This window comes from Marmota marmota, unplaced genomic scaffold (genome assembly GCF_001458135.2).
Source record: "Marmota marmota marmota unplaced genomic scaffold, marMar, whole genome shotgun sequence".
NCBI classification, from domain to species: Eukaryota; Metazoa; Chordata; class Mammalia; order Rodentia; family Sciuridae; genus Marmota; species Marmota marmota.
In genome coordinates, this window is record NW_026000196.1 from 5,714,558 (window position 1) to 5,739,295 (window position 24,738).

General features: G+C 42.4%; 1 protein-coding gene and 1 long non-coding RNA gene across 2 annotated transcripts in view; one reads left to right on the forward strand and one right to left on the reverse strand.

Annotated features, from left to right (window-relative positions):
• The window catches only part of Abhd2 (abhydrolase domain containing 2, acylglycerol lipase), a 102,666-nt gene that overhangs the window by 64,958 nt on the left and 12,970 nt on the right, over positions 1-24,738 (reverse strand). The window contains exons 2-3 of the mRNA XM_015493086.2: positions 15,598-15,697; positions 13,032-13,232 (exon numbers count right to left, since the gene is read on the reverse strand). Of these exons, the coding sequence (XP_015348572.1) occupies positions 13,032-13,225 (194 nt within the window). The 5' untranslated portion in view covers positions 13,226-13,232; positions 15,598-15,697. The remainder of the gene's footprint in view (positions 1-13,031; positions 13,233-15,597; positions 15,698-24,738) is intronic.
• LOC125612486 lies at positions 1,719-23,814 on the forward strand. The gene is made up of 3 exons (XR_007342841.1): positions 1,719-1,848; positions 13,012-13,021; positions 23,804-23,814. It is a non-coding gene; the product is annotated as an uncharacterized LOC125612486 (long non-coding RNA).

Sequence of the window (24,738 nt, forward strand, 5' to 3'; positions counted from 1 at the left end):
TTGGTGGTCCGCAGCAGAGAATGGAAGTGAGATTACTGTGTTACACCAAGTGAAAGCTGGGGATGTCCTGGGCTGAGGCAGGGGCAGAGGCAATGGGCTGGTGAGGAGAGAGAGACTGAAGAACTGAGCGGAGGTTCAAATGACAGGGCTGTATCTGTGGCGGCCATCATTCTCCCTGCTTTTGGACACAGTAAGTGCACTTCTTGAGATAGGCATGGCCACTCCCCTTCCTTTAAGCAGGAAAAAGGGAAAGGAAGTGACGTGGTGCCACTTCCGGCCAGCTGCCTTAAAGAGCCAGTGTGGGGTGCCACATCCCTCTTTCTGTCTCAGTGGTGACTACAGAAGCACTCTGTCAGCAGAGCCCTCCTGCTGATTGAAGTAAACATGTAGCACAAATGAGAAATGGATGCTTGTGTGTTTAAGGCTGAGATTTAGGGGTAATTAGTTACCACAGCATAAACTAGCCCATCTTGACGAATTGTGTCTAATTTAATATCATATTGATAATACTTCCTGATTTTCCTCTGAATATCAAACAATACTTCATTTTTAAAAGTTTCATTGTTACCAATGCTAAGCATTATTTGGTACTTATTACTCATATTTCCTCTTATGGAAATTATCTAGACATATCCTCTACCTACGTATCCACTGAGATCTTGTTAACATTCAAAGATACTTGCATGAACTCTGTGTACATTATGTCCTTTATCGTTTGTACAACTAATCTGGCTAACAATATAAAAATAGCTATAATGATAACAGCTATGCTTACTAAACTCTTACACATGCCAGGTGTCCTATAAGTCATTTTGAAGGCTCTTTTTCCTTTTCATACGAACCTATGAGTTAAGATCAATTACTCTGTTTTCACAAAGCAGGGAGCAAAGCTGGCATCTGAGCCCAGGTGGGTCTCAGTCTGAGCCTGAGTTCTGGATCCCCATGCCCTGATGCTCCCTAGCTTCTTCCCTCTGGAGCTTCTCCCTCTCTTTAGGCACCTCTCACTTATATTTTCAATCTTAGGGGAAAACTTTCATTGAACTTTGATTTCTTCTCTAGTTTCTTATTTTTATTTTTTCCTTTCTCAGTCTTTTGTGTCCTCACTAGCTTCTTTGGTTTCCTTTCTCACCTTACTATTGAAAACACATCCTCCAACATTCCTCAATCTTTCTAGCCAAGGTCTAAGGCCTTTGGTCAGACCTCATCCTGACGTTCTGTGGTTTCTGACACCTCCTTAATGGCTTTCCTTCTCTGGCTCCCGTGACACTTCAGGTCCCTGATTCTTTACTCCCCTGTCCTGTTGTCTGCTCTTGGCTATTTGCTGGTTCTACCTCCTTACTGACCATGATGTGCCTCGGACACCAGTCCTCAGGGTCTCTCTCTCTCAGCCCTGCCCTTTTAAACTTATTTGCCACGATGACCTGTAATCTGCATGTCTGGCATTGAGCTCACAGCTGTTCTGTAGCCACATGGATACCTGCCTATGTGTAATTCCCAGAGACAAGCCCCAAACCAAACAACCTTCCCCGAGAGAACAGCTGCCCCATGTGACTTCTCTATTTCTTCTTTTTTTAAATATTTATTTTTTAGTTATAGGTGAACACAATATCTTTATTTTATTTTTTATGGGGTGCTGAGGATCAAACCCAGTGTCTCACGCATGGTAGGCAAGCACTCTACCTCTGAGCCAGAACCCCAGCCCCATGACTTCTCTATTTCTGCTCATGATTCTATTATTTCTCAGTGCGTTGTAACCTTGGCATTATCTGTGACTCAGCCCTTTCTTCCAGTGCCCAAGGCTGTTCCATTATCCTCCTACACCACTGATTCCACCTTGGAGGCCTCGGAGTTTGACCTAACCTTCCATTTCCTACCACCACCAGGCACAAGTCCCAACTCCTTCCTTCTTGGAATTTTAGACTCCATGTGATCTGACCTCCTTTCCTTCCCCTACAGACCAGGACTCTCAGGTGTCATCAGATAGCTCTTGTCACCAGATCATGGCATGGGGACCTGTCTAAGGGCTGGCCAGGAAGCAACTGTGGAGACCAGACCAGTGAGAGGGCCAGACACTCATTAGCAAACAAAATCAAAAGGACAATGAGCAAAGGGCAGATTGGGTGGCAGGTCCAAACACCATGCAAACAACACTAAGTTCATCACTGGGAATTATGAGAGATGGTCAAAGTCTAATCATATGAAGATCATGGAACTGGGGGACAGGAGCATGAGGTGATGTGGGGTCAGGGTAAAGCAGCAACAATGAGGACATGTGCCAACTGTGCCAAGGTCTCTGCCACCTTCTTACCTTGGTAGCAGGTTGGAAGGCCCACAGGACAAAAGGACAAATGTGGTAGGTGAGAAGTGCTGGCCTGGAAGGCAAAGCCAGTTCTCTGCCAGAGTGCTTTCTTAAATGATGACTGTCATGGGCTCCTGCCCCACCAACCTCTGTGCCTTCTCTCATACCATCCGACCTATTCAAAGTTGATGAATCTTTCAGATGTCCTCACTCTAGGTGCATAGTTCCATCTCCCCCTTTTTTTTATTTTTATTTTTTAAATAAGCACTCTACTGACTAAGCTATACTCTCAGCCCTGATCTGTAATCTTTTTCTTTTTAAAATATTTTATTTACATTTTAGTTTTCGGCGGACACAACATCTTTGTTTGTATGTGGTGCTGAGGATTGAACCCGGGCCGCACGCATGCCAGACGAGTGCGCTACCGCTTGAGCCACATTCCAAGCCCCTCCCCCTTTTTTAAATATAATTTTTTAGCTATAGTTGGACACAATGCCTTTTATTTATTTTTACGAGGTGCTGAGGATCGAACCTAGTGCCTCACACATGCTAGGTGAGCGCTCTACTGCTGAGCACCAGCCCCAGCCCCCATCTCCCTTTTTAATACTCCTTTATCCTTTGTCTAAATTACTCATTCTGACACTTGACCACATGGTTCCTATCAAGACAATCTTTAAGCACTGGTGTTCACTGATCCTGCACAAAGTAGCAGCCATGGGGGACAGATAATTTTAAAACAGTTTTTGTCTTTAAGCCTCTAACTTGGGGGTGAAGATATACACACGAAGGGTTTCTGCTTATATCCCCATCACTGGGGAAGAGCAAAAGAGACAGAGATGGGTAAATGTTAGAGGATGCTGGAGGAGGTAGGACTTAAGGTCTTGAAGGAAGGAGAGAGAGGATTTTGATGGTTAGAGAAGATGGAAATAAGAGAAAAGGTATTGTTGACTATATACAAGAAGAGGTGAATATGGGGTGCAGGGGGTGAGCAGATTGCAAGAGTAGATTACTGACTATTATTAATTGATTATTAAAATACATAGTTCTTTACTTATTCATTCACAAGAAGAACCTTCCTTTATTCAAATACCAAGGCAGGAAAAGTCCATACTGTTATGGCTCCTAAGTTCTAAGTTAAAAAAGAAATTATGGGGGCTCTCATTTCATATTAATATGGAACTCAAACTGATCTTTACCAACTTGCGTGAGCAAGTTCAGGGTCTTGCCAGGAGGAGGACCTGGTGCTACATGTTACAGGAAAATCAGGTAATAGCACTGGTAATAGCACTAGCACCCAGTGGAAAAATGGAAAAATACATAACCTGCTGCTTCTCTTGAACCTCTACCCTTCCTGGGAGGCCACAGAATTCTGGGCTAGTCACTGACCTCCTGGTGAGGTTTCCCAAATGTTTCAGAGTACAGACTTTTTTAATGGCTACCTCAAAAGTTAAGTAGTCTGGCTGGATGTCAAGTGCCCACACTAACCAAGAGCCCTCATTCTAAGATCAGAAGTTGACACTGGGTGGAGATTTAGGGTGGTTCCAAGGCTGTCACAATGACTGACTCACTTCCATGGCTCACCATAACACTGTAGGCAGCTACCTCAGGCAGATGAAGAGTGCTGAGGAGTACACTGTTGCTAGTTGTTGGCGCTTCTCTATCAGTTGCTGGGGTGGCCACAACAACGGCATCTCATCTGATCATACACAAACCAGGATTACAGCTTTCTGTGTAAATAACAGCTTCCTAGAGTTCTGTGGATAGATTCCTTATAAACCTAGAAAAAAGCTGTCCTTGAGTAACTATGATATCACTACCATTCTGATCCTAAAACCAATCCCCCACAACAGACTCCAGACTCCATTTACAGGAACACCTCCATCCCCACCGCCGTACTGTGGATGGGACCCAGGGTCTTGCACATGCCTGGCAAGCACTGTACCACTAAGCCACACCTCCAGCCCAGGAAAGATAGATAGTCTTGATGTTGCTGAAGATAACCAGGGTCCAAAGCTGGTCACTTCATTCACTGCTGCTTCAGACAGAGATGAAGTATGACTGTAGTGAGCTCTTGATCTCTAGCCACTGGAGGACCACACTGGCACTAAGAGTCTAGGAGTCACATTGTTACCCTCTAGAATATTATTTTTGGAGTCAATTTATTGTCTTAAATATACTTTACCAATAAGTACATATTATTTTGTAGTGGAAAATGTCATATCATAGTGAGGGGAGGCATGCTGAGAGGCAGGCAGATAAAAAGATCGGCTTGAGATCAAAATTGGTAACTACGGAATTCATGGGATCAATAAAACATGAGGAGCTGATAAAAGCTGGCTACACTTGGAAATTTTGCACTTTTCCAGAAGGTGAGATCCATTTTCTGCTCCTAGATATTGGAACAATTTTCAGGCAACAACATATCAAGAAGGACCACAAAGGTGGATACCAGGCAAGACCTATAAAGTAAATTAAGTAAAGTAGTTTAAGTAGAGTTAGAAGTTAAGGATGGTGGGTCAAGATGGACCTTGGTTCCTAGTCTGGGAAAGACTGGAATGGAGGGGTAACTTAGTAAAAGGATCTAGGACAGGAGTAGAGACCCACTTGTCCATCCATATGTGCTGGGTTTGACACTGTGTGATGTCACCATGTGACAATGGACTCTGTTGTGCACAGGTGGAATCTGCTGTGTACAGGTGGCTTTTACATTTCTGAAGATATAGTAGACCCCTGAAGAAAAACTTCAGGCTTGAGGAACAGAGCAGGAAGTAGGATGGACAGACATTTGGAGAAAATGTTAACTTAAGTTACTGCTTTAGAGTGCATGGCATGAGATGAGACTTCTTCTATATGAACTAAATAGAGAAAGTCTTTAATATTTTGGATTCTGAATCTTTTTATATATTTCAGGCTTCAGCAATTCCTGAAAGAAGGCACAAAGACTCTTAAAAAAAAAAAAAAAAAGCCAAGCCTGGATCTAAGAGAAAGTGGATGAATTTTTTAGCAGACTCAGGTTAGTCATCAGGATTCCACACAAGATGCCTCAAAGATGGTGGCACTTTCCTTCCTATCATGACTAGCTCCTTGAATAAGTGACCTGTTAGGGCAGAGACCATGCAGATAGCCAAATATCTAAAAGTTAAATTAAACCTGGCCACTGGCAAAGTATACATCACCTTCAAGTGAACACCCACTCAAAAAACCTCACCAAATGATGGCAGAAGCCAGTGAGTAAGAGTGTGACCAACTCATTCATGTTTACTTGTGACTTCTTCAGCATTAGCACAGAAATTCTCAAGTCCTAGGAAACCTGTCAGTGCCAAACTAGAAAGTTTTGGCCAGCCTAGTACAGAGAACTACATCCCAAGGTCAGTAATTTAGGATTTTTTTTTTTGTCTTGACAATTTAATTATAATTACAATCACTCAAAATTGCATAAGCAATTTTAAGATGAAGTCACTTGAAAAAGTAACCTCAGTTGAGGCTCTTCAGTCCCATCCAATAAAGATGATTTTGAGCCTTTCATCTTTCAGGATATATATTTATATCTTAAACTTAATGTAAGTTTGCAAGTAACTTAAGTTACAGTTAAGTAACTGTAAGTTTCCAGGTCTGAGGGCTATAACTGTTCATAGTTTACCACAAGCATCCAAGGAAATATTTGTATAGCTCTTAAAATGGGTAAAATCAGGTCAACAGAATTAAAGCAATTAGGAGTTTATCCTGCAAAAAGGACAAAGCTTTAGTGTTCAGCCAAGGAGGAAAGGATTTAAATCTGATATGGAATGTCTGTGAGCAAGAAAAAACTAAGAGGAATTTAAGCCCAAGCTAATGAAATTCTTTTCAGCTTTAACTCACTAGAAATAAGCTGTGCTGGCTCCAAAACTATACCTGGGAGGAGTCTGACTGAAGTGGGTGTGTGAAGCTGCATTTGCCTAATGTTGTATTTAACATTGAGAAAATATCTATCATCCACATCAAAGGCCTTTGTCACAGCCTCTGCTTTGGCACTGCCACTGCAAATAAATGGCCTTATAAAAATGAGGCAGGGAGAAAAAAATGGCAGGAGAGTAGTTTACACAGGAGTCCTATGTTCTTTAGATCTGGAAAAGAACTCCATGTATTGCACTATTAGACATTTGAATCAGTTCTTTTTGTAGGGTATGTCTAACTAGACATATTATTTAATATTTCCTTGTAGATGAAGACAAAAATAGCTTATCTTGTACATCTATGACAAATTCAGTATGTGCTTACATAGAACCAGGCTTTTATTTGGGACAGAAAAAAGAAAAAAGGATTTTACTGTCAGGAAGTGAGTATATATAAGAGAGAGATGGTATTGTTTGAGAGAAAAATCAAAAGCAGATTTGCTCTGCATGATCAGAAATAATTAGGAGGCAGAGTTGCAAAGAAATCAATTAAAAATGCCTCTAGAAAACTCCAAAATGAAAAGCTTCTTTTAAAATCATTATTTATTTGCAGTACTGAGGATTGAACCCAGGGGTGTTCTACCACTGAGCCATGTACCCAGCCATTTTTATCTTTTTATTTTGAGACAGGATCTCACTAAGTTTCTTAGAACCTCACTAAGTTGCTGAGGCTGGCCTCGAATTTGCAATTCTTCTGTTTCAGCCTCCTGCACCACTGGGACTATAGGCATGTCCCACCATACCCAGTTCTAAAAATGATCTTTTAAAAATCCTTCCAAAAGAGGGCTGGGGTTGTAGCTCAGTGGCAGAATGCTTGCCTAGCATATGTGAGGCACTGGGTTTGATCCTCAGCACCACATAAAAATAATCAATAAAATAAAGGTACTGTGTCCATCCACAATTAAAAAAATGTTTTAAAAAATTTCTCCCAACAACTTAGTCTCAAGACAAGTAGATCCTCAAATGTTCATGAACCAAAATGACCAGATGACTGGTGAGAAACTAAAGATATTAACTAAACAGGGTGAGAATGACATTTCAATATAATTCCCATTTGAGACTTATTCTCTGAGTGAAGACAGAAATGAGGAAACCCCAGAAGATAACTCCATTACCACATACAGAAAAGCCATGGGTTGCTGCCATTCTCTTGTAACCCGGTAAAGCAGCTTCCATGAAGAAACATTCAGAGAGGGCACCATGCATAGCGGAGCTGTTATTTTTGGTTTGGGGTTGGAATGGGCATGATCCTCACAGTCAAGTTTCAGGTATCTCAACCCCAGTGGAGAACAATAACATCCAGTTCTGAGTAAAACAGGTGGCAGCCAGTTGCAAAAAAGAAACTATTATGTTTCTATCTCTGGGGAAGAAAGAACCACAGACACATGGCTGTGGTTTTGATCATACTGCTTTCACTTGCTGGACCCCACAGGGGCTCCTAGATGTCTCTTGCATCCCATGAAGATGCCTCAGCTCTCTGTTTTAGGTTTGTCTATTAGCTGAGCACTCCATCTTGCTTCTCCTAAATGCCTTCATCTTTAGCTACACCACAACCTGCTCTGACAAGCCTCCTAATGAGTGAAATAGCAGCAGGTAATATATAACTTTAATAGCAGATTCCAGAGACAGACACCTGCTACCCGTCTTCACTTTCTAACCTGGACCTAGGTGACAGAAACTTCAGGGAGGCCCACAGGAAAAGGTAGAGGCCTCAGACTGCCATTATACATGGATTTGCAGCTGCACTGACTAATTAAAGACCAATAAATGAATGAAATCCATCTGCTTCCAGAGACAGGGGAGAGGCTTCCCAGAAAAACAAAGCTCTGTCAGAACTAAAGGTACATCTGATTACCTGGGGTGCCACTGAACAAGCTGGAGACAGTGAAGTTTTTCTTGCTGGCCCACATGGCATTCTCCAAAACTAGAACATCTCTCACCTACACCTGTTTATGGAAAATGAGAGACAGAATGACATTGTACTAAAGATTGGGAACTGCCAGAATCCTAATCTGTCTCACCAAGTGGGTGGCTATTGATCCCGGTACATCTACTCCAGTGATAGGGAAGAGAGAGAGACACAAATTCTTACAAAACCAGTGGAACATGCAAAAGAGACTAGAAATGTGGTAGAAAAACATAAGAGGGACTCTTTCCGGCTGAAGGGGTGTGGGACAAGTCAGGGAAAGTTCCTCAGAATCAATGCTGCTCAAGTTTTTCTTGCAGGATAAGAGGTATTTGGGTGGAGAGAGAAGGGAATCTGGAGTAGCCAGAGGACAAGAGCCCAGAGGACAGGCACTTCCTGGCAACCGGAGAATGTCATGGGTGAGTTATGAAGCTGGACCGGTAGGTTGGGGGCATCACACTGCAGAATGCCTGAAGTAATAGCCTGCTTGAGGAAGCCAACTCAAGTGGCGTTATGACAGATGGTTGGATCAGAAGGAGGGAGGAGACTGGGGGTGCTCCTGTAAAAGCCCAAAGGAGTGGTGGTTACACAGCTGAATACATAGGTAAAAAGGTCCTGAACTGAATACTTAAGATTTATGCATTTTGCTATATATAAATGATAGCTGAAAAAAGTATTAAAAAAAAAAAAGCTCAAGGGAAACAGTGCCAGCCTGTCCCCAGGGTATGGGGGATGGGAATGGAATAGTCAGGAGAGGACAGACACACAAGAAAACCCTTTTCTTTAGCTTCTTTCCTTGCCTGATATCAAGGGTCCTTCTTGGAGGACTTTTCTGATGCTTGCTGGCAAAGCAAGAGTGTCAGAATCAGAGGATACTAGTATCAAAGGGCAATGTACATATCTTGACTACTTCATTTTACATAGAAGGAAACTGGAGACCAAAGGGGCTGCACTTTATCTACAGTTTCCTGGCTAGTATGGAGGTAGAAGACCTAGGTTTGCACCCTAGTTCAAACTTCTCTCCACTACTGCTGTCAAACTATGAGGAAATTTGAATGAATGACAAAATGTTAAAAATTGAATGTTAGAAGACAGGCAGCAGTGTGGGCAAATGGTTATAGCATATAAAATGTTCAAACAGGTCACCAGCTAATATGCATCATCCTGGGGCTGGGGATGTATGTGGCTCAGTGGTATAGCGCTTACCAAGCATGCTCAATGCCATGAGTTTAATCCCCAGCACCACACCACACACACACACATACACACACACACACACAAAACAAACAAACCTCAAAACACAAACAAATCATACCATCCTGTTTTTGTGGAAGGGGAGTACATTCAGAAGAAAAGACCACAGAGATGATTACCAAAATAGCAATGGTATGCTATCTCTGGATGGAAGAATTACAGATGATTTTTGTGTGCTTTATTTTCTATTTAAAAAAAAAATGAATATGCATTAAATCTTTTATTCTTGAAAAAAATGGAGATTTGTATCACCACCTAGATTTTCCTCATAGTTCAGAACTGAGCTTTGGTCTGCTTGTTTCACTAAAAGCAAACACTTCTTGAAAACAAAAAAATGAATCACTAGGTAAATATTGATCTGTTGCTAAGTGAACAAGAGCCACATCGTCCCACCGAAGCAAAGGTCTTCCTTCAGACCTGGAAGTTTCATTTATGCTGTATCTTTGGGTCAATTATCTTAAAGCAGAGTTTAAAATTGACTTTACTGTTGAGAGGGGGAAAAAAATCCCTACTCTTACAGCATGCTTTGAATGTCCACCTTTTACCAATTCGCTTCTTGCCCCAGAGCAGCAGGGGGATATGTTCCGATTCGCATTAAGTCATAATAAGGACTGCCAGTAGTCAGGGCTACTGAGTAATGCCAACAGCTCACTGTAAATCAGTTAACCAACTTTCCAGCCTAGGCGAGATCTTGTGAAGGCTGCAGACAGGCTTCCTCATTAAAAAAAAAAATCTTCAAAGTCCCAGGAGAAGGACTTTTACCCATAACAGACATTTCCTGCCCACAGCTTCAAATACACAAGAGGCTGTTTCGGAAATATGACACAGAGAAAGAACATCAGAGGATAGTGGGTTCCACCAGAGTGATAGGGGAAAAAAAAAAGAGGTCATGCAGGGATCAAAGGCCACACAGGGCCTCTTCCTGCTCCATGTCTCAGTTCTCTCACCTACACCCTGACAAAACTCCCTCTTAGCTTCCCCCTGGATAAGAAAGGAATCAACTTTGGAATCACACTCCAGTTTGGGTTCAGTTTCCCTCTCTGCTACTCCCAGTCTCATCCTTAAATGACAGGAATAATGAATCCGATCCCCAAGTCATTAAGAGGATTAAGTGGCAGAATCTCTATGGGAGAGACTCAACAAATTTCAAATGCAGTAACATGGACAAAAGAGGAATCTAAAAACATTATGTTTCATAAATACAGGATATAGGTGTTCCTAAAATTAGAATCCAAATCAGAAAAAAAGAGGTTACTGAAAGTGGAGGGGAACAGAATTCTTTGTCCTTTAACCATTTGTCATGTTCAAGTCAGAAGACTTGTGTAATTGCAATTCAGTTGCTTAAATAATGCTCCAATAATGCTGTAGGAGGGCCAGTCCTATAATCAAAAGAACAGGTTTTGGAAGTAAACTGTTTCTGGGGACTTTTCACACCCACCTTCAAACTGTAGCTAATTCCTAAACAAACACCAGTTCTGCCTTCAACCTAGGTCACCCCACCCTCCTAATCCAGACTTCCTGGGAGAGAGCCTGGCCCGTGGCCAATAAACTAGGGCTCCAAATCAGTGCCACTGGCTCAGGTTGAGGCTCACTTTCTGCACACTGCCTGGGGCCTCTGAGAGGATGGGAGCAGGGACATTCTTCCAAATCAGGAGGTGGGTGGGCCATCTCAAAAGACACCAGGCCAGTCCTTAAGGCTCATAAAGAATGTGTGCCAGGGAGGGAAAAAGGCAAAGGGAGACCTTGGGACTTCATGACTCTGCATTATTTTTGAAAGGGAAAATATGGAAACAACAACAACAAATAAAATTAAAAAATAAAAAGTATATTAAAACAACAATAGCAATAAAGAAAGAAGAATATGAAAGACATAAAAAACTACCATACTCAGCTTTTATTTATACTTTGACTAATTAGTACCGAATCAAACTTTACATGATGTTTTTCTGGCGCCTGGGCAACAGCAGCTTTCCCAAGGTTTCCTCTCTCTAATTACTAAGGTAGTGATGCTGGGTGCAAATTTACATTCATCTGCATATAAACTTGCAGGCTTTTAAATACCTTGGTTTTCAAAAGATCTCCTAAAATGAGACAGATGATCAAGAAACTGGGTCTAGAAGTTCTCAATCTGAAAGTGGGTGCCAGGCCAAATTAGTGAATTACCTCAATTAAGTATTGGGGAAACATTCAAAGTGAAGTATGAAAATGCAGGGCAAATTCCAAAATACACAATTACTGTGCACATCCTCTGTGAGGGAAGAGTTTTCCCTGCAAACCCAGTGTGACATAAGAACACCACATCCTTAGTTTGATGCCTGGTTGTGGAACCTACTGTAAGGTCCATCACAAGGTCAGTTTCAAACTCAATATGATGACATTTCTGTTGTGTGTGGTGCTCCACTGGTATTAAGCAACATCTCTCAGACTCGAGGTCATGATACCACTGACATGACTATGAGGAAACTGCATAGTCATATACAGGCACCCCAAGCACCAGAAGCCCACAATGTGAAAATCAACTAGATGACTGAACTGGACAAAGCAAGAAGCTGAACTCATGTCTCTGTTGCCCATTTGTCTGCTCTTAAAAGATAAGCACTCATCCAGGGTTACCAATCCCCAAAAGACAGTGGAGAGAAACGCTTCTATTATTATCCATTGAGCATTGGAAATTTTGTTAGTCAAGTAGTGAAGAAATACAGTTTGAGAAAGACATTTCTGCAAGGAGCTGCAGTCCTGTGAGGCCCACAAGCAGAAAAGGATCAGCTGCAAGAGGCTGAGGAAAGCAGCAATTCTAAGAAAGGAGTCTGGAATTTAGATTGATGGGAAGGGCATGGCATGCCCCAGGCTTGAGGCTTGGCTCAGCCCAAAGCAAGGCATAGTTATCAGAAGACAGCTGCAGGGGAAAATTAATACTGCTATGTTAAAAACAGTATGTATGAGCTGGAAGGCAGTTGCCCTTGATTTTACAACTACGATTTCCTCTATCAGAAGCAGTGCCCACCTCTGCTACCTCCAAAGTTCAGATCTAGGCTTGTGCAGAGAAACCTGGCACACTGGGAATGAAGCCACTTCCTTTTAGGGCATTCTCTTAGCTAACCCTCGCCATATTTTTCAATATGGTGATGGAGAGTACCCAAATAAGCACAAAGGTCTATGCCTTTGTGCTTATCAGTTATTTGGGGTAAGGATGGTTTCCCTGTCCTGTGATTGGCAATAGGGTGTTTGCTAAAGAACTAGTCCAAGTTTTCCATATCTACCTAACAACCAACTACCATTCCTGCAAAGTCCTTGTCTTGGATAATGACACTACACTGGAGTACAGGAAATTTCCAGGCAACAAAAATCAGATTCTTTCTCCCAACCCTCCAGGGTTTAAACACAAGACTACTAACAAGACTGTGGCTGTTTTAACACCAATGGGTCCATTTTTTCATTGATGCCTTAAGGACATAATCTGAGAAGTCTTTTGTGTTCTATCCCCATTTGGTGCTGGGGATGGAACCCAGTACCCATGCATGTTAGGCAAGCCCTCTACCACCGAGCTATATCCATGGCCCAACAAGGTTCTTCTCTGAATATCACACAAAGCCAAAGAGATCAGCAGGTTGGGCACACAGAGGGCACACGGTCTACTCACTCTTTGGTCAGAAGAGGACAAGACTTGAGCAGAAAGCGTGAGAGCCCCGAGTCCTGGAAGTAGAGGTCAGGTGGGGCTGTGGGACTCTTCAAGTTCAAACAGCGGACAATCACGTACAGCACCGCAGCTACTGCAGCCAGCTTCACCCCGTCGAATACGGCGGGGAGCTCGGTGGTCTCCAGCATGGCATTCATTTTTGACCTGGGGGTTAGAGCACAGGTGTGAGGGTTAGAGCCTACCCCACCACAGAGGCATGTCCTACTGTGACACAACCCACAGGTGAACCCAGCCTGCCCCATCAGTGCCTATGATTTCCTCTATCAGAAGCAGTGCCCACCTCTGCTGCCTCCAAAATTCAGATCTAGGCTTCTGCAGAGAACACACAGGCCACAGCCCTAATCACACACACACACAGTCCTGAGTATGAGCAAACAGAGGAGGGTGTTCTATTCTTTCTTTAATCTCTTGAACATTTACAGGATAAGCAAATTGGAAAACACTGAGGATAGAGTTCTTTTTGAAAGTGGAAAAATAAGACTAGTCAGAAAGGCAAGAGAGGACCGGGGCCGGGGGGTGGTGTAGTGCTTTGATTTCTGTTAACAGGCCACCTTAAATCTCCCCATAGACTTAATCTGCACCTGGAGCACCAGGTGTGCTTTCAGTGTTGTATTTACAGCCCTGGATGGAAACACAGAAAGGACTGCTGGTGCCAGCAGGTGTGGCTGTATTTACTGCCTGCTGACCCTACTTCTCTTTTTTCAAAGCAGGTAAAGATACAGAAACCTCAGTCTGACTTAGCCCTCTGCTCACGGAGGCCCTGGTGCGAGAGTCTAGTTAATTCTCAGCCTGGGTAACAGGGATCTTGGCTTTTGGGGGTTTCAGATAGTGTGAAATGAACTCACCAATTATTTTTTCCTGCAGAAGGCACTGGACTGTTGCCATTAGTTCAAAATTAGGAAAAAAGATGGACCAGATTAAACCACTGGATCAAAATTTTAAATTGCAGTATAGAAAATATATATGCACATGTGATTTTTCCCAAGCTCTCCTAATATTTCATCTTTTGAGGTAGCTTTGCCTTATGTACAAAACACACAACCATACACACACACACACACACACACACACACCACCCATGTCAAATGCATAAGACCAAATATCAACAACGAAACAAATGCAACAGCAACAAAAATCTAGTATTTTCCTTGCTACTCAGCAGAGTAACATTATCAGTTGTTACCTTAAGGATTAGGGAAACCACAAGGGAACCAAAAAGAGAAAATGGTAACTCTCACAGCCCAGGTAGCTATGGCAACTACTTCCCCCTGGAAGGGTTTCAAGTAGCCTCTGCTAAAAACAGTCATCTTGAGAACTCTGGTAGCCAACCATAGAGACAAAATAGACGGGCAAAAAAAAAATCTCCTAAAAATGTTTGGGGTATAACTGACTTAGCTCTCCTGAGAGCTAAGGCAAGTCCAGAGAGGTCTTTTCTAAAATCAAGATGACTCTGGCAAATACAGAACCAAAAAACAGTGCAGACAACCTCTGGTGGAGTTTCTCAACTGAACAAGGAAAGGAAATCAAAGTGCACAGCTCCCGCACTAGCAGCCTTCAGGGCAAGAAAACAATGTTTTTAAACTTACCCTGTTCAAAATTTTGCATTAAGGCTAGACCTCAGGATCTGCCTTTGGCCTGTGATGAGCAGTTTTCTTAAAACTTACTGCTGGTGATTTTTCTCCTCACTCCTGGGGGTAAGGGTGAGGGTAAGCTTTTCATGTCCCCTGAAAGCTTTCTACAGACTCCTACAACAAAGATTCTTGACTTGAGGTCTGTGGGTTCCTAGAGAATTCTAGGGTTGGGGAATCCCTGAAATCATATGTGAAAGCTTATGCGAGTATGTGATTTTCTGGGGAGAGGGTTAAGAGCTCTCAGATTCTCAGCAAGGTCCGCGGACTTAAAAAGTACACAGCACTGCACTAAAAGATGCTCAATGGGTTGAATCTGCAGCTCTCAGCCCTCACCTTGCTGGAGCTCTGCCATCTATGCTGGTCAGAACAATGCTCGACTAATATCCAAGATGAGGCAGTTTGTTAATATAGATTTTTAAGTCTTGTAAGTGGAAGCCCTAAAAATAAAACCTATCAGAAATTGCAGTTTCTCTGCCTGGGTACTGATAATACGGAACTGAAATGGAAGTCCTTCCTTATTGCCTTTGTTGGAGAGAACAGAATAATGCAATGAATGGTTTTATCAGTCTCCTGGTTGATCTAAGTCAGTAATTCTTTTTTTTTTTTTTTTTTTTTAAGGGGAGAGAGAGAGAGAGAGAGAGAGGGAGGGAAAGAGAATCTTTTTATGTGGTGCTGAGAATCAAATCCAGGTCCCGCCCATGGTAAGCGAGTGCTCTACCACTGAGCCACAATCCCAGCCCAAAGTTAATAATTCTCATTGAATAAAAAATAAATAAATAAAACAAATCCTTCCTCTTCCCCTTCTACTCACTGCTCACCAACACATGGGGGGAGGGGTGGAAATGACACACAAACAGAAAAATCCTTGCAATACATACCTATATCACTTATTCTTCTCACTGTGAATATTAACTGTCCTCGACGAGCTGCACAGTTGGGCTGATCAGGTCAGATCTCTTGTTCAAATTAACCTGAAAGCTGAAAAGATTGTATGGTAAGGTTTTAAAGAATGAGAAACTATTTAATTGAAACACAATCAAGTCTAACTTTCTCTGCATTTAAAGTCTTTAGGAGAAAAGACAATTTCTTTAATTCACCTGCAGTGCCACACTCTTGGACACTTAGCCATTTTCACAAACCTGCTGGGGGAAGCCTGTGCTAATCCACCAAGAATAGACAGCTCTCTATGGCTGCTGGGACAAGTGATCTGCTGGGTCCTTATTGCCTTTGTTGGAGAGAAAGTGGCTAACGCAACTTCACACTGCTTTGACTCTTTATCTTACAAGGTGACCTTCAGCAATGCCTCAGAGAACAGGTGTCAACTCTATGTGGTCAATGATATAATGTGATCAGGACAGCACAGTCAGTTGACTCATTCCTTCTCAGACATGTCACAGTGAAAGGAAAAACGTGAGCTAAGGAAAGTAAAAGGGTGCAGATGGGCTCAAAAACAAGGTAGTAGAAACAGAGCTCAAAGCATTGGTGAGGGACCTGTAGCAATGGCCATGTCTGGGACTGGACAGGGGTCCTCAAGGCTGGCTGCAAAGTGGCACTAGAAGGTTCCAGTGCTTATCCAGAGATGGAGGGCCAGAGCCCCAAGTCCCCTGTGAGAGTGTGCTAAAAGATCTATAGATTACAAAGCATCAGAGGAAGCCAAAACAAGAACATGGAGAAACAGACCATGTTTAAGTGGTGCAATCTATGCAGCAAGCTCTGCTCTTCATGCTTCATGTACATTAACTCATTTAATCCTTCCCATCTACCTCTGAGGTAGATGCTACCTTTGACAGATGAGGAAATGAGGCCTAGAAAATTTATGTAACTTCCCCAAGGTAAGTGACACAGCAGGTAAAGAGAAAAGCCAGGATTCATCTCTGGCCCCAGAGACCTTCTCTTAACCACCATCTTATGCTACTTGAAAGCAGTAAAGATAGAAAAAGAGAAACAAGCAAGAAAACGAATTGTACAGGCACAAATGAGACACCAGAGGCTTGCCCAGAGTCACAGCTGTTAAGAGTTGAGTTGAGATTCAAACCCCATTGTTTTTTTCTGACTCATATCACACCAAAATGATTGAAGAAGAAAATAAGAGCCAGTTGAAGGAGAGACTCAATTAACCCTCACAGTGGTCTTGCTTAACTTCAAATCTTTATGATCTCTTCACATCCTGAGACAAATTAGCCACCGAGGACAAGCTGTGGTGAGGTGGAACTGCAGAGTTTGCAGCCTCATCATAGGCACCTGACCCACCAAGCTCAGCTGCCAGCTGAAAAATAAGGTTGCAGACTCAAGAGCCTATATGGGCAGCCCATGGGTTGGTGGTGCATTTGCCTGGCATTTTTAAACTGAATTTATTAGTTGCCAAGTTATAAAAATCAGGAAATTTCAGATAAAAATCTAGACTTCTGGCTACTTAAAAAAAAAATCAGAATATTTGGCAATATGCAGCCAGCATTTTCAAAAAGCAACAGTGAATAGGGCCGAGTGGTAGCTGCCCCCTTCAACAAGACAAGCTGTCTCCAGGTCCTCAATACTGACCCCACCTCTCCTGTTATCATTCTCAATATTGATGCCTAGCCCATTTTAACCATTTCTGGTTCCTGAATGGTCCCAGAATATGTGAACCTCGGAGAAAACTAAAGTCATTTCTAGCCCTGGATGCGTGTCAAAACTTATAGGTAGCAAAGTATAATACCTTTTGTTTGATATTTATTGATTGAAATCTATTTGCATCTTTAACTCTTCCAATAAACAATTAGAAATGGTTTCAATGAAACATCCTTTCTGACTAGATATGCATAGAGAATGACTTGGAAATGTGGCAGGCTTCTGACTGCTTCCCAAGAGGTAAGTCTCTCCTTCATCCTTAGTAACAGAACCTAGCACTGCACCTTTTTGAGAAATGACATACCCCAGCCTCCCTTGCAGCTTAGTGAGTCCAGGTGACTAAATTCTGGTCCATTCTGGAAGGATTGGTCTGATTTCTGGGAAGGCTCCTTAAAGACAGGAAGATAACCTTCTGTCCTTCTTCCTTCCTGTCTCCTTGGAATGCAAAGAGTATGGCTGTAATTCTAACAGCCATCTTGGGCCTTGAAGTGACTTTAACATCACTCCATTAAGAGGACAGCGGATTAGAAAAACTGATGTCTGGGTCCCTGATGATTTAGTGGAGCCACCATATCAGACCTAGACTGCCTGCCTCAGGAGTTCTTTTACATGAGAGAACAGTTTAACACCACTGTTAGGTCTGTATGCTTTAACTCTGCAATTTCCAATGACACATAAGGAAATACTATATACCTAAATCTTCAAGATGCTAGAATTGCTAGTTAAGAATATTGGAAAATTTTCTCTATTTTCCAAAATTCGTAATGACTTAAAATATTTTTGTTATTAGAAAAAAAGCTTTTAGGGCTGGGAATGGGGATATAGCTGATGTTTACCATGCATGAGATCCTGCAATGTGCTTATCAATCCCCAGCATATTTAAAAAAAAAAAAAAAGCTTTAAAATGCAACAAAATTTAAGTAAAATTTTAAAACAAGGAAAATACATGTAAACATATGCAAGAATATGTATGTGACCCAGCTTAGATGGTCTCTGAGCTTTCTGACAGTCAGTGGGAGAAGGGAAACCCAGTCAATCTAATGGTTTCCCAAGATGGAGAGAGCTAATATAGATGCTCCTACTCCAAGACATATAACACAAATTCAATGGAAACAGGGCTTTTTCTGGCACAGAATTATTTTTTTGAAAAATCTGTGGGACTTTATATAAAAGGACCTTGAGTGATGTGATAGACAGTGTCCTCCTACAACCTTTTTTTTAAAATAGCAAATGCAGCGGAGAATTAATTTCTGCAACCCTTGAAAAATGCCAAGGTTTAAAAATTCAATTCAGGGCTGGGATTGTGGCTAAGCGGTAGAGCGCTCACCTAGCATGGGCGGGGCCCGGGTTCAATCCTCAGCACCACATGAAAATAAAGGTATTGTGTTTAAAAAAAAAAAAAAAAAGGAAGAAAATTTTTTTAAAAATTCAATTCAATTTGGGGAAGGCAATCCAATGAACAATTTATGGTTATTGTGATCCAAATATGCAGCCTTGATCCAAGACCTGAGCTGAGGAACAGGTCTGTTCTTCCACCTGTCCTTAGGGCCGCTTCCCTTGAATCTCAGTGGGCTTAAGTTCCTGGCCACCTACTGTGTGCCTAGCATTCTGCAGGACTACAATTAAGGAGAATTTGCATTTTAACTGGGGAGAAATTAAATTTATGTTAAGAATGTATGTACTTTAGAAGATTGGAGTTGAGAATAATTAGTCCAGGAAAAAATTAAGCAGGAAAGGACTTACGGATCTAGAACTGGGCCTTGGTGTATGAAATGTAGGACTGAGAAGTGTGTATATGTGCCTGTGTGCGTGTGTGTGTGTGTGTGTGTGTACAATGCATTTCTACTATCTATCTAGGTATCAAACCAGGAATTAACAGGCAATTTTAAAACAAAACTCATCACATTCATTTTAATTTACCTTGCATTTTATTTTATGGTGTGGTTTCCAAGACTGACCTGCCACTAAATATAAATATTCTGAACTTGTTCTAGAGGTTATAACAAACTCAAATTTTACTGTATTGTATTTCACTCCCTTTTTTCTAGGTAGGTGAAATTTACCTAGAAAATGAAATGAATATGCAGCAGCTTACATAGGGAAAAAAAAAGTCCCAGAAGGGCAGGAGGGCTGGGTGTGTGAGGACAGAAAGGAAATGTGCTCCTAGTCCACAGTGTCTCCATCTCTGTGGTGGGCTGGGCTTCCTGTGTATCTGTATCAATCTCTCCCTGGCCCCACCTCCACCCCAGTATGAGTGGGATGTAGGTGCTATATAGGTGATAGTTAACTCCATCTGTAGTCTATATATTAACAAAGGAACCCAAGGTGCTGCCAAGTTCCCAACTAGTCATTAAAGGAGCTTTTAGTATTGTCCTTTGTCTCTAACACTCACTTGACTGGTATTTCCTTCTCTGGTAAAGGCCAGGACTGTGCCTCCCACGCTTCTCACTGCTCTCCAGAGGCCAAGGACAGGAGAGGCAGTTTCTTCACTGTGCTGGGAGAAACACCAGTTTGGAGGTTCTGAGACCTGGGTCCTAGTGCTGCTTTGTCCCTTCATGCCTGGTGACCTTCAACAAGTCACTTAACCCTCAGACCCTAAAGACCTCATCTTCAAAATGAGAAGACTGGATTTGGAAACAGACAATGCCAGAGATTCTCTTTCAGTTCAAATTGCCTGAGATTCTGGGGACAGAACTATAGTCCTCAGCTAAGAGGCAAAAATTATTTCTGTACTTTGTACTTTCCCCATGATTTGCAGTCTACTTCTTTTAGACCATATAAAATAAAATTCATAAGAATGAACAACCTTCAGGGCCTCTGCTCTGTCTTCAAATAAATTGAACAATTATATATTTTAGGCTATGTTCTTTATGCCAATAATTCTATCATATTAATTCAATAAGTGCCTCAAAATATTAGCTATTACCATCGCCAATACTGAATTCTCCTCCATTTTGCTCAGTAAACTATCTCATCTGACAGAAATTACAATAAAAGATACGCTTTCCTGACCAGAACAAAAGTCTAGCTGACTGACTTCTCTGACTTCCTCCACAAAGTTTAAAATTAATTCCAAGACATACTCTTCTTGATTCTTCTGAAGAGGAGCCATGTCAGATCTAATAAATCACTGGAAAAGCCAGGCATGGTGTCGCGTGCCTGTAATCCCAACTACTCTGGAGGCTGAGGCAGGAGGATGGCAAGTTTGAGGCCCACCTAGGCAATTTAGAGAGACCTTGTCTCAAAATAAAAATAAAAAGGACCGGCAATGTAGCTCAGTGGTAGAGCGCTTGACTAGCATGTCCAAGGCCCTGGGTTCCAGCCCCAGTACTGCAAAAAAAAAAAAAAAAAAAAAAATCACTGGATAATAAATGGTGATCCTTAAGTCTCCTAATAGTTTCAAGATATGCTTGCTGTTCCTCTTTCTCTGCTAAAAGGGGTTCTTGAAATGCACAAATGGACCACCCTCCTCCCAACACACACACACACACACCCCTTTTCTCTCCTTCCCATGAAAAGGATGCCCCTCACCTGCATCTCCTCCTGCAGGTAAATCCCCTCTTACTTGGCCTGGCTGCCCTTCTCCAGACCTTCACATAAACCCCTAGGTCAGTACTAGAGCTTTGGCCAGCTTCATTCCTCAAAACTGCCCTGCGAGGGTGAGGAGGACAACGGAAGACCCCAACACTGGCATAAAAACATGATCTGCTTCCATCCCACATTATCCTTTTTGGTGGCCAAAAATGCCTCAACACTAATGTAGGCAACAGGATATACCTCTGAGGAAAAAACAAGACAGGAAAAGGGCCAGCTTCTCCCTTTTATCTGCAATTTAACTAAAGAAGTCAGAGCTGTCATGGAAAAACAAAAGCTATGCCACAGGAGGTAGGCAAAAGAACAGAAGAATTCTAGGAGAAAGCCCTGCACCCCTCCTAAGACATGTCTTTGCGCCCTTGAAGTCACTCACTGCTGTGGCATTGGAGAGCCTCAAAGGGACTGCCAGTCTGGAGATACGGCTTCCTCTACGGGGAGCTCTGCACCTCCTGATGACCTGGGCCCTGTTCCCACTTCCAGTGAAGTTTAATGTCACTGGGTAGGTGAGCACTAGAGCCAGCAGCTCACAGAACCACCTCTTAAAACATCTATGTTGGTCTAGGTCTGTATGTCGTCCACAGAGTTCTGTGGGTAAGAGTGTTCAGAGTGCTCAGTACTCTGGGTTTTGAAAGATCCTCCCTCCCACCACCACCTCAAACTCCAAATGGTAGAAAAATTCTGACAACATAAGGCCAACGCTATTTTCAAGAAATGTCAAGAGACATTTGTTTACTTATTTTTGCAGTGCTGGGGATCAAACCCAGGGTCTCATGCACGCTAGGCAAGTGCTTTACCATTGAGCTACATCCCCAGTCCTTTTTATTTTTTAGTTTGAGACAGGGTCTCACTAAACTGCAATCCTCCTGCCTCAGCCTCTAGAGTAGCTGGGATTATAGGCGTGCACCATCGCACCCAGCTGACACATTAATTTTTGAGCACTAGGCAGTGAATACCCAGCTGCTTTCCTTCAACACGGCCAACTCCTAAGATCACCTAGGAGGTGGGAGCTGTTCCTGTGCACTGGCATAGGAGGCTGAAAGCAACAGAATGGAGAAGCGCCCCCCTCCCATCTCATCCCACTTCTCTTACAAATCAGGTGCTATGAGGCGAAGGGATTGTCCAAAGTTAATACAAGAGAAGCAGAGGAACTGACAATTAAATACACCTATGTTAATGTTGCTCTGTTTCGTTCAAAATTAAGACCTTGAAATTGCCTTTTTGTGTAAACTCACTCAGGTGATAACAGCTTTACTTAACCACGTTCTTCCACAAGGTCATAAGGTCACACATAATCAAACTGCTGACATTTCAGAAAATGGCCTACAAGTTCCTAGTGAAAGAAAAGTTAACCAAAGCAAGAAAATGTGAACTTCATATTGAAATGTCAGGAATGGCTACTAACCTAGGAGTTTTCACAAAAAAAAAACTCACTAAACTAAAAATATCTGAAGCCTGAGTCACCAGTTTGACATGCACATTTAATTGAGCACTTTACATGTCCTTACTAAAGTACAGCAGCGAAGCGGGCCTCTCCCACTCCCAAAGAAACCTCAGGAATGAGTAGTATCTTCTAAAAATGAACAAGGAAGGTGCTTAGGAAATCTCAAGCAGAACTGGTTCTCTGTCCCTGAGAAACCAATCCACCCTAAGAAAAAACAAAGAAACAAAAAAGAACATAAGCAGATATATCCTCTGAGAGTCTAGATTTTTTTTAAGAGGACATACACCTTAACAGAGAAATTCAACATCTCTAAACATTGTTAAAAACAAAAACAAACAAACAAACAAAAAACCCCTATACTATAATTGAATTCTGCAACATCAGAAGCAAAATCTCAGGTGAACAGAACCCAGTGAACTCAAGAATCTAGTTTACTGGAATTTTAAAAGACCTGGATACAACCAAAGAGAAGCTCATCTCCAGACTTATTGCACAAAAGAAACCTCCAGGATATATCCAAGGAACAGCCCAGATCCTCGGGTCTTCTGTGTCTGCAAAGGAGCTTCCAGAAAGAGGAAACAGGGAATGAGTAGGAGGGCAGGTCCCAGTGCCTGGCATAGCACTTGACTGAAGGACCACTCACTCCCAGGACCTCAGTAAGGCAGGCAAAGAAAGTTTCCCTCAGATATTAATAACTACAGTTAATGGGAAAATAAAAATTAGCAGTTCCCATTCCTGAGCATTCTGATTTCCCAGGCCCCCAGTGCCAGAGCACCACAGAATTTGGCTAACACAAATGCTTTTAGGCCTCTAAGCAGCCCATTATAATGCAGATGATCATTCACTAAACCATGGCCTTCACCTCAGCAAGGGAGAGACCTATTCTGTCCACTCCCCCAGGCCTGGCAGGCCTGAGCTCACTCTCTCACCTCCCTCTCTTCCCTCTCCCAGATCAGTGGCTGTCTGGTGAATTCTGCCAGTTGTGAGAGCAATAGCTCCCCTCAGGGATGGACCACCAGGGCCTTCAACACAAAGCTAGACAATAGGAAAAGTCTAGTCTCCTCGTCCTTCCAAGACTGAGGGGATGTTCTAGGGGCAAGAGTATACAGTGTGCATGGCATTTCAGACAAGCTTTACTTATTTCTGTTTTATAAATACCTCGGATGCTTTGAGTAGAAACAGGATCTCCTGCCAGTTTAGAGCTGCAGGCTTGGAGGTCACATGGATTCCACTGTGACCAAGTCTTAGAAAACAAATGCTTACGAGAAAAGGCAGATAAATGTAGAGGATTGATTTGTGCTCAGGTCTTTGGGCTAAAAATGAAGGAAAGGGTGGGAGAGCCATCCATCTGATGCTCATCAAGCCGGCACTAATGCTGGGCCTTCAGGGAGTCCTTATCTAGCCTTTGCTATCACTCCTACTGATGCTGAGAGCTGAAAGAGTCTCAACTCCAATTTTAGGTCACAGACCAAGTAGAAGGATCCAGAAGTGCTAGATTCTGGAGGTCAGAGGAAGGAGGGGATCCCACTTATGTCTCTGCATTACTTGCTTCCAAAGACATCTAGAATTATTCTCTCCTTGAGCACACTGTGCTGTGTAGCTTGGGGAGGGTTACTTGCCCTCTTTGGGGATTTTGAAGCTTAGCCTAAGACTCCACGTGGTATAACTGGAAAACATAAGCTTTAGAAAGAAAGGACCTAGGTTTGAATCCTGGTTCTGCCAACTTATCTTTGGGAATCATCTAAACTTTATGAAATTTTACGTTTTCTTCTAAAAAATGGGAGAGAGGAAGTTCCATTACAGATTACTGATGGAAAGTTGGTGAATTCTGTGGGTTAAAAAATGTTTTGGTTTGTAAAATGTTTTGAACTCTTCAGAGGAAAGCTGCCTTAGTAAATATTTTAAGATTAGAAAAAATGTTAGTTTTAAAGCAACTGCTAGAGAATTTGAATACATGAGGAGGATGGGAATTGGTCTCCAGGCAGTCTGGAGCTTGGCTTCACCAGCTCCCTGCACTGAGGATACTGAACAGTCTAGAAAAATAAAAATTCAAGAGGAAGCTCTTCAGGTTGATATATTTTAGGGTTTACGCTAAATGGATTGCTTTTCCATTTAAAGAAGCAAGAGAGAGAAATCCACACCCTTAAGCGTTCCTGTCTCTCCACCCGTCCAATACAAACACTCCACTGTTGTTCTGGGCCTCACTCCCTCCTGCCTCCCACTCAGGAAACAAATGTCCTCAGCCTTCTTTAAAGCCTGAGGGCAAGTCCCACTGCCACCCTAGCCTACCAGCAGCCTTCATCCTTTGGTTTTTTCCAAACTTCGACTATAATAGGCAGGTTGTGCTCCAAGCCCAGTCCTGCTCTGCCTCCAGGAA